General features: G+C 43.6%; 1 protein-coding gene across 3 annotated transcripts in view; it reads left to right on the top strand.

The window, feature by feature from the left end:
- Nucleotides 1-15,888, top strand: part of LOC117969739 (ras-interacting protein 1-like) — a 41,455-nt gene that overhangs the window by 16,125 nt on the left and 9,442 nt on the right. For all 3 annotated transcript variants that reach the window (XM_059018410.1, XM_059018411.1, XM_059018412.1), the window contains exons 5-12: nt 788-985; nt 4,513-4,735; nt 5,408-5,757; nt 11,900-12,061; nt 12,410-12,447; nt 13,857-14,005; nt 14,186-14,292; nt 15,429-15,690. In XM_059018410.1, coding sequence (XP_058874393.1) covers nt 788-985; nt 4,513-4,735; nt 5,408-5,757; nt 11,900-12,061; nt 12,410-12,447; nt 13,857-14,005; nt 14,186-14,292; nt 15,429-15,690 — 1,489 coding nt within the window. The remainder of the gene's footprint in view (nt 1-787; nt 986-4,512; nt 4,736-5,407; nt 5,758-11,899; nt 12,062-12,409; nt 12,448-13,856; nt 14,006-14,185; nt 14,293-15,428; nt 15,691-15,888) is intronic.

Genomic DNA, 15,888 nt, shown 5'->3' with positions numbered 1-15,888 from the left:
AGATACACTGAGATACACACAGACATACAGGCGCACACACACACTGACTCACAGATACACATACACACAGACACAAACCTACACAGATACACACAGACACACAGAGACAAACTGAGATACACACAGAATGACTGACAGACACACACACACATACACACACTCAGACGCACACACTGAGATACACAGACAGACAGACACATACACAGACAGACACACTGACACACAGACAGACACTGACACAGACACACAGACTGACAGACACACAGACGCACACTGACACACACACACACACAGAGACACACACACAGAGACACACACACACACACACACAGAGACACACACACACAGAGACACACACACACACAGACACACACACACACAGAGACACACACACACAGACACACACACACACACAGAGACACACACAGACACACACACACAGAGACACACACACACACACACAGACACACACACACACACACACACACACACACACACACACACACACAGACACACACACACACACACACACAGAGACACACACACACACACACAGAGACACACACACACACAGAGACACACACACACACACACACACAGAGACACACAGACACACACACACAGAGACACACACACACACAGAGACACACACAGAGACACACACACACACACACACACACACAGACACACACACACACACACACACACACACAGAGACACACACACACACAGAGAGACACACACACTGGTTCTCACACTCTTTATTTTTGTTTATTTCTGTCCTCAGTCTGACTTGTTGACAGCTGGATCAAAGGAGGTGGGAGGAGAGGAAGCGAGGGATGGAGAGGGGAGAGGAGGAGGAGCAGGGGGGGAAGGGGAGAGGGGAAGCGGCTGCAGTGATCTGGAGAAATTGTCTCAGAGCCTTATACTGCCCCCTACAGACCGGCCCTACTTCCTGCTACTGCAGGGCTACACTCAGAAAAAGGTGAGAGGAGACGGGGAGGGGAATCTCTGTGTCTGTCTCTCTGTGTCTGTCTCTGTGTCTCTCTCTGTCTGTCTATGTGTCTCTCTCTGTCTGTGTGTCTCTCTGTGTCTGTGTGTGTCTCTATGCGTCTCTGTGCATCTCTGTGTCTCACCTTTACATTATCTCCCTCTATGTCTATGCACCTCTCTGCATCTCTGTATCTCACTGTGTGTCTCTTTCCATGATCCTCTCTCTTCTCTCTTTCTCCTTCTTCCCTTTTGTAACAGCAGTCTAGTCTCTGTCTAGTCTCTGTAACAGCAGAAATGCCCTGTCTAGTCTCTATAACAGTCGTAAGGCCCTGTCTAGTCTCTATAACAGCTGTAAAGCCCTGTCTAGTCTGTATAACAGCCATAAGGCCCTGTCTAGTCTCTATAACAGTCGTAAGGCCCTGTCTAGTCTCTATAACAGCCATAAGGCCCTGTCTAGTCTCTATAACAGCTGTAAGGCCCTGTCTAGTCTGTATTTCGTCTGTCTTTGGATCCAGGCAATCCTTCTACTGGGGTGCTATTAGCTGCTTGCCTTGCTAGTGTTGGATGTCACAGAGCTTCTTCATGTTGAATTCTGACAAAACAGAGGTCATGCTTGTGGGCTCACAGCATCAACTAAAGAATATCCATTTACATAAGCTAGACCTTAGCAGTGCCTCATTGGAACTAAAACTAGACATGAGAAATTTGGGGGTCATCTTTGATCCTGATCTATCATTTGAGAATCATATTTGGAAAATTACAAAAAGTATCATTTTATCATTTGAGAAATATAGCTAAACTTAGACCTATTATTTCAGTATCTGATGCCGAGAGACTAATGCAAGCCTTTGTTTCATCTAGAATCGATTATTGTAATGCACTTTTCTCCGGTATCCCAAAACGTGTGGTATCCCGCTTGCAGCTTGTTCAGAATACCGCTGCTAGAATTCTAACTAAAACCAGGAAAAGTGAACATATTACCCGTTTTGGCCTCTTTACACTGGCTCCCTGTGCAGTATAGAATTGATTTTAAGAGTTTGCTGTTAACTTACAAGGTCAAGAATGAATTAGCACCTAGTTATTTGCAGGAGTTACTGACCCTGTATCTTTCAAACCACACTCTGAGATCACAGGATGCGGGGCTGCTGGTTATTCCGAGGGTCAACAAAAGCAACACAGTAGAGCTCCTAAATTCTGGAATGCTCTGCCTTTGTTTGTCAGGGAAGCTGGGACCGTTACAGTTTTCAAGTCAAGACTAAAAATGCACTTTTATAAAATGGCTTTTTGTCTTATATATATTAGTTTTTGCTCAAAGAGCCAACTTCCCAACGTTTCAGTTTCACATACCCTTGTCAAGGGAAAGTGTGTTTGAAAACAAACATTGGAGGTATTTATAGGCTTTTAGATGCCATGGTAACCACACATTTATTTCTCTTTCAATCTAATGTCTTTGTGATGTCATTCACTATGTAGCTAATGATGGAACAATCTACTGTTCCTTTCTATTTTAACCTTTAGGCATCATGGTATCTAGTCTATTTATCCATTTATTTTCTTATATATATATATATATATATAATGTTATTTATAATATATATAATAAAATATGTCTAGTCTCTATAACAGCAGTAAGGCCCTGTCTAGTCTGTGTAACAGCAGTAAGGCCCTGTCTAGTCTGTATAACAGCAATAAAGTCCTGTCTAGTCTGTATAACATCAGTAAGGTCCTGTCTAGTCTGTATAACAGCAGTAAGGTCCTGTCTAGTCTGTACAACATCAATAAGGCCCTGTCTAGTCTGTATAACAGCAGTAAGGTCCTGTCTAGTCTGTATAACATCAGTAAGGCCCTGTCTAGTCTGTATAACAGCAGTAAGGCCCTGTCTAGTCTGTGTAACAGCAGTAAGGCCCTGTCTAGTCTGTATAACAGCAATAAAGTCCTGTCTAGTCTGTATAACATCAGTAAGGCCCTGTCTAGTCTCTATAACAGCAGTAAGGTCCTGTCTAGTCTGTACAACATCAGTAAGGCCCTGTCTAGTCTGTATAACAGCGGTAAGGTCCTGTCTAGTCTGTATAACAGCAGTAAGGCCCTGTCTAGTCTGTATAACAGCAGTAAGGCCCTGTCTCATCTGTATAACAGCAGTAAGGCCCTGTCTAGTCTGTATAACAGCAATAAAGTCCTGTCTAGTCTGTATAACATCAGTAAGGCCCTGTCTAGTCTGTATAACAGCAATAAAGTCCTGTCTAGTCTGTATAACATCAGTAAGGCCCTGTCTAGTCTGTATAACAGCAGTAAGGTCCTGTCTAGTCTGTATAACATCAGTAAGGCCCTGTCTAGTCTGTATAACAGCAGTAAGGCCCTGTCTCGTCTGTATAACAGCAGTAAGGCCCTGTCTAGTCTGTATAACAGCAATAAAGTCCTGTCTAGTCTGTATAACAGCAGTAAGGCCCTGTCTAGTCTGTATAACAGCAATAAAGTCCTGTCTAGTCTGTATAACATCAGTAAGGCCCTGTCTAGTCTGTATAACAGCAGTAAGGTCCTGTCTAGTCTGTATAACATCAGTAAGGCCCTGTCTAGTCTGTATAACAGCAGTAAGGTCCTGTCTAGTCTGTACAACATCAGTAAGGTCCTGTCTAGTCTGTATAACAGCAGTAAGGCCCTGTCTAGTCTGTATAACAGCAGTAAGGCCCTGTCTCATCTGTATAACAGCAGTAAGGCCCTGTCTAGTCTGTATAACAGCAATAAAGTCCTGTCTAGTCTGTATAACATCAGTAAGGCCCTGTCTAGTCTGTATAACAGCAATAAAGTCCTGTCTAGTCTGTATAACATCAGTAAGGCCCTGTCTAGTCTGTATAACAGCAGTAAGGTCCTGTCTAGTCTGTATAACATCAGTAAGGCCCTGTCTAGTCTGTATAACAGCGGTAAGGTCCTGTCTAGTCTGTATAACAGCAGTAAGGCCCTGTCTAGTCTGTATAACAGCAGTAAGGCCCTGTCTCGTCTGTATAACAGCAGTAAGGCCCTGTCTAGTCTGTATAACAGCAATAAAGTCCTGTCTAGTCTGTATAACATCAGTAAGGCCCTGTCTAGTCTGTATAACAGCAGTAAGGTCCTGTCTAGTCTGTATAACATCAGTAAGGCCCTGTCTAGTCTGTATAACAGCAGTAAGGTCCTGTCTAGTCTGTACAACATCAGTAAGGCCCTGTCTAGTCTGTATAACAGCGGTAAGGTCCTGTCTAGTCTGTATAACAGCAGTAAGGCCCTGTCTAGTCTGTATAACAGCGGTAAGGCCCTGTCTAGTCTGTACAACATCAGTAAGGCCCTGTCTAGTCTGTATAACAGCGGTAAGGTCCTGTCTAGTCTGTATAACAGCAGTAAGGCCCTGTCTAGTCTGTATAACAGCGGTAAGGCCCTGTCTAGTCTGTACAACATCAGTAAGGCCCTGTCTAGTCTGTATAACAGCAGTAAGGCCCTGTCTAGTCTGTATAACAGCAGTAAGGCCCTGTCTCCACCTGTTTCTCTCAGGACTTTGTTCTCTACGTGATGGCGGGACACACTCACATTTTTGGGCGCACTCTAACCCCAGCGGAGAGGGAGAAGGAGAGGGGGAGCGAGAGAGAGAGGGAGGGGAAAAGGAGGGACAAGCTGAGGGTCGACACCTTCCTCTCAGCCCCTGATATCCTTCCCAGGCACCTATTGGTCCGCAGGGACTCCGCCCTCCGAGGACACGCCCCCTCTGCAGAGACAGGTACCGGAAGGGAAATTCCAGAGAGTCTGTGTGTGTGTGTGTGAGTTTTTGTGTGTGTGTCTATTTTTCTGTCTGTATGTGTGTGCTTTTACTATGGGAAACATTTATAAGGGTTAGTTTATCCTCTTTTTTAATATGCTTTACCATACCTCTCTGTGCTTTACAATGCTTCCCTATGCTTTACCACACCTCTCTGTGCTTTACAATGCTTCCCTATGCTTTACCAGACCTCTCTGTGCTTTACAATGCTTCCCTATGCTTTACCAGACCTCTCTGTGCTTTACAATGCTTCCCTATGCTTTACCACACCTCTCTGTGCTTTACAATGCTTCCCTATGCTTTACCACACCTCTCTGTGCTTTACAATGCTTCCCTATGCTTTACCATACCTCTCTGTGCTTTACAATGTTCCCTATGCTGTACCATACCTCTCTGTGCTTTACAATGCTTCCCTATGCTGTACCAGACCTCTCTGTGCTTTACAATGCTTCCCTATGCTTTACCACACCTCTCTGTGCTTTACAATGCTTCCCTATGCTTTAACATACCTATCTGTGCTTTACAATGCTTCCCTAAGCTTTGCCATGCTTTCACTGTGCTTTACTACACTTTGCTGTGCTTTTACTGTGGGAAACTTTTACTATGCACTTGTTCTCTCTTTCTGTCTTTCAGGCCACGCCCCTTCAGCAGCATTGGTCCGTCCCTTCAGGGGCGGGGTCGTGACTCACAATGGGGCGGAGCTAGTGAGGGAGGTGAAGCTGAGGCCGGGGGATGTGCTGGGGCTGGGCCAGCACTTCCTGTTCCTGTATAAAGACCCGCGCTGTGTCTCCGCCCCCCTCCTCCCTGCCCTCCTCTCCCCGCTCCGCTCCCCCACGCGGTCTCCTCCCAGCCTCGTGGGGGCGCTGTGCTGCCAGGCGTGCGGGCGATCGCAGGCAGAGAGGCAGGCTCGCTTGAGGGAGTACCTGAGCTCCACACAGCCAGTGCTGAGATACAGCATAGCACACGAGGAACAGCTACTCAGGGTAAAACTGCACTGTGTGTATGTGTGAGTGTCTGTGTGTCTGTCTGTGTACGTGTGTGAGAGTGTGTGTGTGAGTGTGTGTGAGTGAGACAATCACAAATATCCTTACCATCTGTCTGGACAACATTAAGCAATGGATGTCAAAAATCAATTTATTGTTAAACTCTGATAAAACAGGTAATGCTGTTGGGATCAAAAAATCAATTAATCAATACAAATTCAGATGTTTTGCAGCCTCCCATTTAAGGTCTGAATTGAGAAATCTGGATTACTGGATTATTGCAATGCTCTGTTATCTGGTATTCCCAGATCTGTGTTATCCCGACTGCAGATTGTGCAAAACACTGCTGCCAGGGTTTGAACAAGAAGTAGAAGACTTGATCACATGACGCCGGTATTGGCAGCCGTACATTGGCTTCCTGTAAGGTTTAGGGTCGATTTTAAGATCATGCTTATTACTTACAAAGCATTAAATGGTTTGGCTCCTTCATATTTAAATGATATTTTAATCCCATGTATACCTAGACGTCCACTGCGATCCCAGGACGCAGGATTGCTTCCTGTCCCTGAGGTTTCAAAAAAGAACACGGGCAGTAGAGCATCTGGCTTTAGGGCTGCCGAATTATGGAAACGAGGTTTCTGTAAGGGAGGCACCAACTGTTGCAGTGTTTAAAACACGACTGAAGACACACTTTTATAATCTATCGTTCACATCTTAATATTAAGTAATGTTTTTACCTTGTATTCCATTCTAATTGATTTTTGAATTAAATGTTTTCATGTTTGCTATTGCTGGAATAGTATCAATGATTAATGTTATGTTGTACCAGTGAAGCTCCTTGCAACAAGTCATTGTGAAGGGCACTATATCAAATAATGATTGATTGATTGTGTGTGTGTGTGTGTCTGTGCGTGTCTGCTTGTCTGTCTGCCTCTCTGTCTGTCTGTGTGCCTGTCTGGTTCTCTGTATCTGTGTGTCCGTCTCTCTGCCCCTTTTAAAGAAATATCCAGGGGTTCATTTGTTAACACAAAGGTACCGGATCTTATCATTAAGAAAGAGGGACAGCATCCTAATGTACTGACCTTGATTTACGGGTCGTGATTTATTGTTGATGGTGGTAGCTGCATGCCAGGGGCGGCATTTGCTATAAGGGGAGGGGCAGCTGCTCCCCCCCCCCCCCCCCCCCACATTATGACATTATGGACCCAAATTTTGAAAGGGGTTTTATTTTCGGTGGAAACGGTAAAATGAGTTGAATTTTTCCACAGGTTAATCCGTTAAAAAATATTCGCCTAATTTCCTCTGTTTTATCCACCATCGGATCACATTTCATGCAGAATTCAGAACAGAAAATAGGAGGCACTTTTTTACACAGAGAATTGTAAGGGTCTGGAACCAACTCCCCAGTAATGTTGTTGAAGCCGACACCCTGGGATCCTTCAAGAAGCTGCTTGATGAGATTCTGGGATCAATAAGCTACTAACAACCAAACGAGCAAGATGGGCTGAATGGCCTCCTCTCGTTTGGAAACTTTCTTATGTTCTTATGTTCTCAATATATCCCAGCATCTTGTTGGCCTTTTTTATAGCCTCCCCACATTGTCTAGATGAAGACATTTCTGAGTCAACATAAACTCCTAGGTCTTTTTCATAGTTCCCTTCTTCAATTTCAGTATCTCCCATATGATATTTATAATGCACATTTTTATTGCCTGCATGCAATACTTTACACTTTTCTCCATTAAATTTCATTTGCCATGTGTCTGCCCAGTTCTGAATGCTGTCTAGATCATTTTGAATGACCTTTGCTGCTGCAGCAGTGTTTGCCACTCCTCCTATTTTTGTGTCCTCTGCTAATTTAACAAGTTTGCTTACTATACCAGAATCTAAATCATTAATGTAGATTAGGAATAGCAGAGGACCTAATACTGATCCCTGTGGTACACCACTGGTTACCTCGCTCCATTTTGAGGTTTCTCCTCTAATCAGTACTTTCTGTTTTCTACATGTTATCCACTCCCTAATCCATGTGCATGCATTTCCTTGAATCCCTACTGCGTTCAGTTTGAGAATTAATCTTTTACGCGGGACTTTGTCAAAAGCTTTCTGGAAATCTAAATAAACCATGTCGTATGCTTTGCAATTATCCATTGTCGATGTTGCATCCTCAAAAAAATCAAGCAGGTTAGTTAGACACGATCTCCCTTTCCTAAAACCATGCTGACTGTCTCCCAGGATATTGTTACCATATAGGTAATTTTCAATTTTGGATCTTATTATAGTTTCCATAAGTTTACATATAATAGAAGTCAGGCTTATTGGTCTGTAGTTACCTGGTTCGGTTTTGTCTCCCTTTTTGTGGATCGGTATTACGTTTGCAATTTTCCAGTCTGTCGGTACAACCCCTGTGTCAAGAGACTGTTGCATGATCTTGGTTAGCGGCTTGTAAATAACTTCTTTCATTTCTTTGAGTACTATTGGGAGGATCTCATCCGGCCCAGGGGATTTGTTTATTTTAAGAGCTCCTAGTCCCTTTAACACTTCATCTGGTCTTACTAATGCATTGTAAAGTTTTAACATCACTTCCCTTGATTTAAATTCAACACTTCTCATCTAGATTAATTCTTGCAGATATTCGGTACAATATTGAGCGGACATTTGGGAGTGTTAAAAAGCTGCTTCAGATAGATCTGGTGGTGTGCTACAGTACAGCCCTGGGAAAGTGTGCACACTCATTGTTGCAAGCTGCATTCTGCATAACAGCTGTCAACAATGCACGACCAGGAGCACTTACCCCATCCCCAAAGCTACAAGTCAGTGCCTGTCATGTGTATGCAACAATTTCAACTATTTTAATATATTTATATAGTCACCATGTACGTGTGATATTTAAGCAGGCTATACTTAAAATCGCTTTGAAATATACAAAATTATGGAAACTGTAAAGGTCCATTAAATTAATGTACCCAAAGTGAGAGTTGAGGTGCAGTCTTAAATAAAAGCAATCAAAAGGCATCTATGGTAAAAATTTCGCCAAACACCTGGTGAAATGTAAATAGTGAACTTAATTGACTGAGTGAGTGTGTTGGTGACTTTTGATTAATATTACAAAATAAATCGGAGGGAGATCAAGTTAAACAAACAAATATTTGATTTGCAGAGTTAAACATAAATGTTCCATTAACAATTACTTTCTCTGCTTTGACTGTCTCTCAGGGTGCTGTGATTTGGGACAAAACGACATGGTGGCCAAAATAAACAGACAGTAATTAAACACGTATCATGCTGGTGTAAAGCCAGCACAGGTAGCAATTGTTTTCAATTTTTACTCTCTTAAGAACATAAGAAAGTTTCCAAACGAGAGGAGGCCATTCAGCCCATCTTGCTCGTTTGGTTGTTAGTAGCTTATTGATCCCAGAATCCCATCAAGCAGCTTCTTGCAGGATCCCAGGGTGTCAGCTTCAACAACATTTACATTCCACCTCTGAACAACCCCAACCCTGGTCAGCAAAACCTGCTGGTTTTTATATCGTGGTCGAGGGATGAACTTAGTTTATCCCTCTGCCACATTCTGCACGAGGTTTCTCACATGCCTGGTCGATCTGTCAGTAAATCATTAGCTGCCCCTGCCAAAATACATTGAACTATACCAATAAAACAAACACATTTCAATAACAGTAAATAATAACCCAAAACACCACAAATAAACACAGGGGCAGGGGTACCCTGTCACACCACGCAATACCTTACTTTCTTTTCCAATGATTGTTAATAAGAGTAGTGTAATGTCCCAGTCTAGCTGCTACTGTAAAACGATAAAAAATAAAAGTCGGTCCCCTTACAGCCTATTAGAATCCCGGTGCTCACTCAGAGCAGTCTATCCCCAGTCCAGGAGCCCCGTGTTAAGCGCTGGTTCTCTTTTTAAAGTCTGGGCATTCAAATTGCAATCGCCAGCACCTGCCGACAGACTGCATTGCACTAATTAAACAGCTGTGTCTATTCACAGTTCTAACGGAGCGATCAACGAGGTCCATTACATTACTATTATTATTATTATTTATTTCTTAGCAGACGCCCTTATCCAGGGTGACTTACAATTGTTACAAGATATCACATTATTTTTTACATACAATTCCCCATTTATACAGTTGGGTTTTTACTGGAGCAATCTTGGTAAAGTACCTTGCTCAAGGGTACAGCAGCAGTGTCCCCCACCTGGGATTGAACCCACGGCCCTCCGGTCAAGAGTCCAGAGCCCGAACCACTACTCCACACTGCTGCCATTACTATAAAATGAGACTTAGTGGAACAACATTTTCAAGTTTGTTATAAACCAGTGCCGTGCTTTAAAAATACTTGTACATTGTGTATAATTTATTTAAAGAATAAGAACGATGTTGACAAAGCGCAGCGCGCTATCGCGTTGTAAACTGGACCAATTACTGTCTGTTATTTCTCAGTTTATTGAGACAGAGAATGTTGACCCAACACTTCTGGAATGACGCCCGCGCTGCATGCCGGTAATCTTCAGGTCTGAACACGCGAGATGTCCCTTTCTTGTAATGGACAGAGCAATCTTTAGCAGAAATATTCCTGATCTTTGATGCTGCTGGTGTCTTTTTCATTGCTCTATGCAATGTGTTCAATCGTCTACGGAAGGAAGCAAACTAAACCGGCTGCCAGGTTCCTAAATGCAGTGCGTCAATCAGGCAAACGTTTGCTGTACTTATTTTTAAGTGATACAAACATATGCATTTACACTATTCTATCAAAAATGGGAATTTTCCCAGGGAATTACATATTTCACAATGGGTAGATTTCACTGAAATCATGATAACCATGAAAAAATACAACCTTGTTCATCAGTGTGAGACTGAGGAGAGACTGACAATTTCATTGTGTTGATTTTGTCTGTGGATTTCATTGTGTTGATTTTGTCTGTGGATTTCATTCTGTTGATTTTGTCTGTGGATTTCATTGTGTTGATTTTGTCTGTGGATTTCATTCTGTTGATTTCATTCTGTTGATTTTGTCTGTGGATTTCATTCTGTTGATTTCATTCTGTTGATTTTGTCTGTGGATTTCATTCTGTTGATTTTGTCTGTGGATTTCATTGTGTTGATTTCATTCTGTTGATTTTGTCTGTGGATTTCATTCTGTTGATTTTGTCTGTGGATTCCATTGTGTTGATTTTGTCTGTGGATTTCATTCTGTTGATTTCATTCTGTTGATTTTGTCTGTGGATTTCATTCTGTTGATTTCGTCTGTGGATTTCATTCTGTTGATTTTGTCTGTGGATTTCATTCTGTTGATTTCGTCTGTGGATTTCATTCTGTTGATTTTGTCTGTGGATTTCATTCTGTTGATTTTGTCTGTGGATTTCATTCTGTTGATTTCATTCTGTTGATTTTGTATGTGGATTTCATTCTGTTGATTTCATTCTGTTGATTTCATTCTGTTGATTTTGTCTGTGGATTTCATTCTGTTGATTTCGTCTGTGGATTTCATTCTGTTGATTTTGTCTGTGGATTTCATTCTGTTGATTTCATTCTGTTGATTTTGTATGTGGATTTCATTCTGTTGATTTCATTCTGTTGATTTTGTCTGTGGATTTCATTCTGTTGATTTCATTGTGTTGATTTTGTCTGTGGATTTCATTCTGTTGATTTTGTCTGTGGATTTCATTGTGTTGATTTTGTCTGTGGATTTCATTCTGTTGATTTTGTCTGTGGATTTCATTTTGTTGATTTTGTCTGTGGATTTCATTCTGTTGATTTCATTCTGTTGATTTTGTCTGTGGATTTCATTCTGTTGATTTTGTCTGTGGATTTCATTGTGTTGATTTTGTCTGTGGATTTCATTCTGTTGATTTCATTGTGTTGATTTTGTCTGTGGATTTCATTCTGTTGATTTTGTCTGTGGATTTCATTCTGTTGATTTTGTCTGTGGATTTCATTCTGTTGATTTCATTCTGTTGATTTTGTCTGTGGATTTCATTCTGTTGATTTCATTGTGTTGATTTTGTCTGTGGATTTCATTCTGTTGATTTTGTCTGTGGATTTCATTCTGTTGATTTTGTATGTGGATTTCATTCTGTTGATTTCATTCTGTTGAATTTGTCTGTTGATTTTGTTCTCTGTCAGGAGATCGTTGAGAAGAACGGGTCACCTGACTCAGGGGCCGGGGCTCTGGCTCCTGCCTTCCTGCTGTCACTCTGCATAGACCACGCCTCCAAACACCTGCACCCCGCCCACCTGCCAGCCCTGCTGCTCAAAACAGCCAATCTGGTGAAGGGACTGGTGTGGGTGAGTCTGAGTGTGTCTGAGGGAGTGTGTCTGAGTGGATAAGAGAGTGTCTGAGTGTCTTTGTGATAGAGTGTCTTTGTAAGAGAGTGTCTGTGTGCATGTGTCAGTGTGTGTTAATGTGTCTCTGTCTCTGTCCTGTGTCTGTTTGTCCTGTGTGTAAACCTCTGTGTGTCTGTGTGTCTGTGTGTCTGTCTGTCAGCACTGCCATCTGACAACCAAACGAGCAAGATGGGCTGAACGGACTCCTCTCATTTGTAAACTTTCCTCTCTGCTCTCTCCTCTCTCCTCTCATCTCTCTTCTCTCCCACACTCCCTCTCTCACATTCTCTTTCTCTCTCTCCTCTCCAGGACAAAATCAAAGAGATTGGAGACAAGCAGCCAGAGAAGTGAGTATCTTTACAAACAGTGTCTCAGTGTGTGTGAGTCTGGATAACAGTATGCGATAGTAACAACACAGCACAGAGTGATACAGCACAGTATGATACAGCACAGAGTGATAAAGCACAGTGTGATACAGCACAGTGTGATACAGCACAGTGTGATACAGCACAGAGTGATACAGCACAGAGTGATACAGCACAGTGTGATACAGCACAGTGTGATACAGCACAGTGTGATACAGCACAGAGTGATACAGCACAGTGTGATACAGCACAGTGGCAGCATGGTAAAGCACAGAGAGGTCTGGCAAAGCATATAAAAAAACATAAAGCATGGTAAACTAACCCTTATAAAAATGTCCCACAGCAAAAGTACAGCATAGTGTAATAAAGCACAGTGAAAGCATGGTACGGGAGGTATGGTAAAGCATAGGGAGGCATTGTAAAGCACAGAGAGGTCTGGTAAAGCATAGGGAAGCATTGTAAAGCACAGAGAGGTCTGGTAAAGCATAGGGAAGCATTGTAAAGCACAGAGGTGTGGTAAAGCATAGGGAAGCATTGTAAAGCACAGAGAGGTCTGGTAAAGCATAGGGAAGCATTGTAAAGCACAGAGAGGTGTGGTAAAGTATAGGGAAGCATTGTAAAGCACAGAGAGGTCTGGTAAAGCATAGGGAAGCATTGTAAAGCACAGAGAGGTGTGGTAAAGCATAGGGAAGCATTGTAAAGCACAGAGGTGTGGTAAAGCATAGGGAAGCATTGTAAAGCACAGAGAGGTCTGGTAAAGCATAGGGAAACATTGTAAAGCACAGAGAGGTGTGGTAAAGCATAGGGAAGCATTATTATTTGTTTATTTAGCAGACGCCTTTATCCAAGGCGACTTACAGAGACTAGGGTGTGTGAACTATGCATCAGCTGCAGAGTCACTTACAACAACGTCTCACCTGAAAGACGGAGCACAAGGAGGTTAAGTGACTTGCTCAGGGTCACACAATGAGTCAGTGGCTGAGGTGGGATTTGAACCGGGGACCTCCTGGTTACAAGCCCTTTTCTTTAACCACTGGACCACACAGCCTCTTATCATTTGTAAAGCACAGAGAGGTGTGGTATTAACAAACCAGGTAAATGAATGGGACGGGACTTTACTGTGCAAGTTTACTATGGTGAACTTTTCTAAGGGTTTTGACCCCTGTATGACCCCCTTAAACACTGAAATGATCAGGACTGAGCGATCAGCAAGTTGAATCTGAATGATAACTACAGCTCCCAGCAGGCCTCCTCTCTGGCAGCAACAACGAGGGATGATGGGAGCTGTAGTTCACATAAACAGTTTTTAGGCATTTTCTAAAAAATGAAATGAAAGATTGTCACTGGATAAAGTTTATGTGTGTGTGCCCCCTCCCCCCTCCCCTCCACAGTCAGGAGAAGAGCGATGTGAGCGCGCTCAGCATAGAGGCCCTGACCTCTGAACTCCGACCCCTCATGTTCTGGATGTCCAACGCCACCGAGCTGCTGAACTACATCCAGGTCAAAGTTGAGGACATGGAGCGAGACCTGGAGTTTGAGAGTGAGGCTTCAATAGTGTGTGTGTGTGTCTGAGAGAAAACAAAGTATGTTTGTCTCTGTCTGTCTGTCTGTCTGTCTGTCTGCATATCTAATCTTCTTTCCTATTATACAGCACAGTCACAGTGTTTAAACTCTCGGAGATAGTTCAAATTTCTTTGTTTTTGTTTTTTTTCCGCTGCAGGTTCGAGTGACCTGTCAGCTGACCTGGAGACAAGCTCCGAGGCGCTGGCGCTGCTTGATGATGTCATCATGTACACCTTCCAGCAGTGCGTCTATTACCTCACCAAGGTCAGCCCGCGCTCACTGATGACATCACTGCCTGTCTTAAAGCTATTGAATAAAACTTTCTATATAAACTCCCTCCTCTCTCTTATTCTTTTTCCCCTCTCATCTATCTCTGCTCCTCTCTCCTGTCTCCTCTCTCCTCTGTCCTTTCTATTCTCTCCTCTCTCCACTCTCCTCTTCTAGTTCAGATGCCCTCTGTATCATTTTCTGTTTCACTCGTCACATCCTGGAGACTTTTTAAAAAAAGTTTAACGCAAACCCTGTGGCCTCCATAGAGCTTTCAAAATCATGTCTGAAATACAGCAGAGGTGAACCATTTGTGAAAGGGTTTTTTGTAGGGTTGTGGGTATTCACTGAGACAGTTATTTAACGTTGCCACACTGCACAGGTGTGCAGATTCATTTATAATTTATTTCTAATCACACAATGTAGTGCAGTGGTACATGGTATCCATTGTGTGGGAGAAAACACTCAAAGTGTTGACACAGTGTAAAAATGTCCCAAAACAAAACACATTAAAACACAACTAATAAAGAAAAGGTGGCCATGCTCGGGCCGTGCACGATCTCCACTATAAGCAGGGTCCCACTGTTAAAAGGCTGCACTGAACCCTCGCTATACTATTGGGGAATGGTAACCGGATCCCATAAACTCGCCCTGCTACAAACACAACAAATCCTGGTTCACGTACTCGCGATCTCAGTCCTGACGATCCGAGACACACACACGCTGACTTGTTGCTGTTGTCCAGGGTCTTGTTTAATTTCGCTCTCACGTTTCAGGCTAGGCAATGCTGTCACTGATAACTCTTGAGTCGAACGCTGATCCTTTCAGCCAGACCTGGATGCACGCAGCAGACGTGCTGTACATGCGATTAGGAGAATAGCGGGTGTTCAGTGCAACCTCCCTTTATGGTCGGGAGCGCCTCAGGATCCGCCCCTCCAGCCAATCAGGGACTCCTGGTCAACCAAACCCTGACTGAGCTCCGTCAGTCAATTGGCTGTCTGGCTGCCATCTAACTCTCTATCTCTCTTCTCCCCTCTCCCTCCCCCTCTCCCCCTCCCTGTCTTCTCCCCCTCTCCTCACTCCCCCTCCCTCTCTTCTCTCCCACCCTTCTCCTTTCTCCCCCTCTCTCTCAGACTCTGTACTCTGCTCTCCCAGCCCTGCTGGATTCAAACCCTTTCTCCCTGCCTCCTCCCTCCGCGCTGCCCCCGGACCCCTCACCCCTGACCCCTGACCTGTCCCTGATGCCGGGGGGCGTGGCCCGGGTGCTGGAGGTGTACCTGTCAACGCTGGAGCTGACGCGCACCTGTCAACTGCACCCCGACCTCGTCTCTCAGACATTCGGGTACCTGCTGTTCTTCAGCAACGCCTCGCTGTTCAATACACTCATGGAGAGAGGTGAGTGTGTGTGTCAGTGTGTGTGTGTCTTAGTGTGTGTATGTGTGTGCCTTAGTGTGGGTGTACATGTGTGTGTCAGTGTCTGTCTGTGTGTCTTAGTGTGTTTGTGTGTGTCTCAGAGTGTGTCAGTGTGTGTGTCTGTGTGTGTCTCTCTCTCTCTGTAACTCTATCTTCCCCTCACCTCCTATCTGTGTATCT

Source organism: Acipenser ruthenus, chromosome 59 (genome assembly GCF_902713425.1).
Source record: "Acipenser ruthenus chromosome 59, fAciRut3.2 maternal haplotype, whole genome shotgun sequence".
Classification (NCBI taxonomy): Eukaryota; Metazoa; Chordata; class Actinopteri; order Acipenseriformes; family Acipenseridae; genus Acipenser; species Acipenser ruthenus.
Note: the sequence above shows the minus strand (reverse complement) of the source record. Positions and strands in the feature narration are given on the sequence as shown.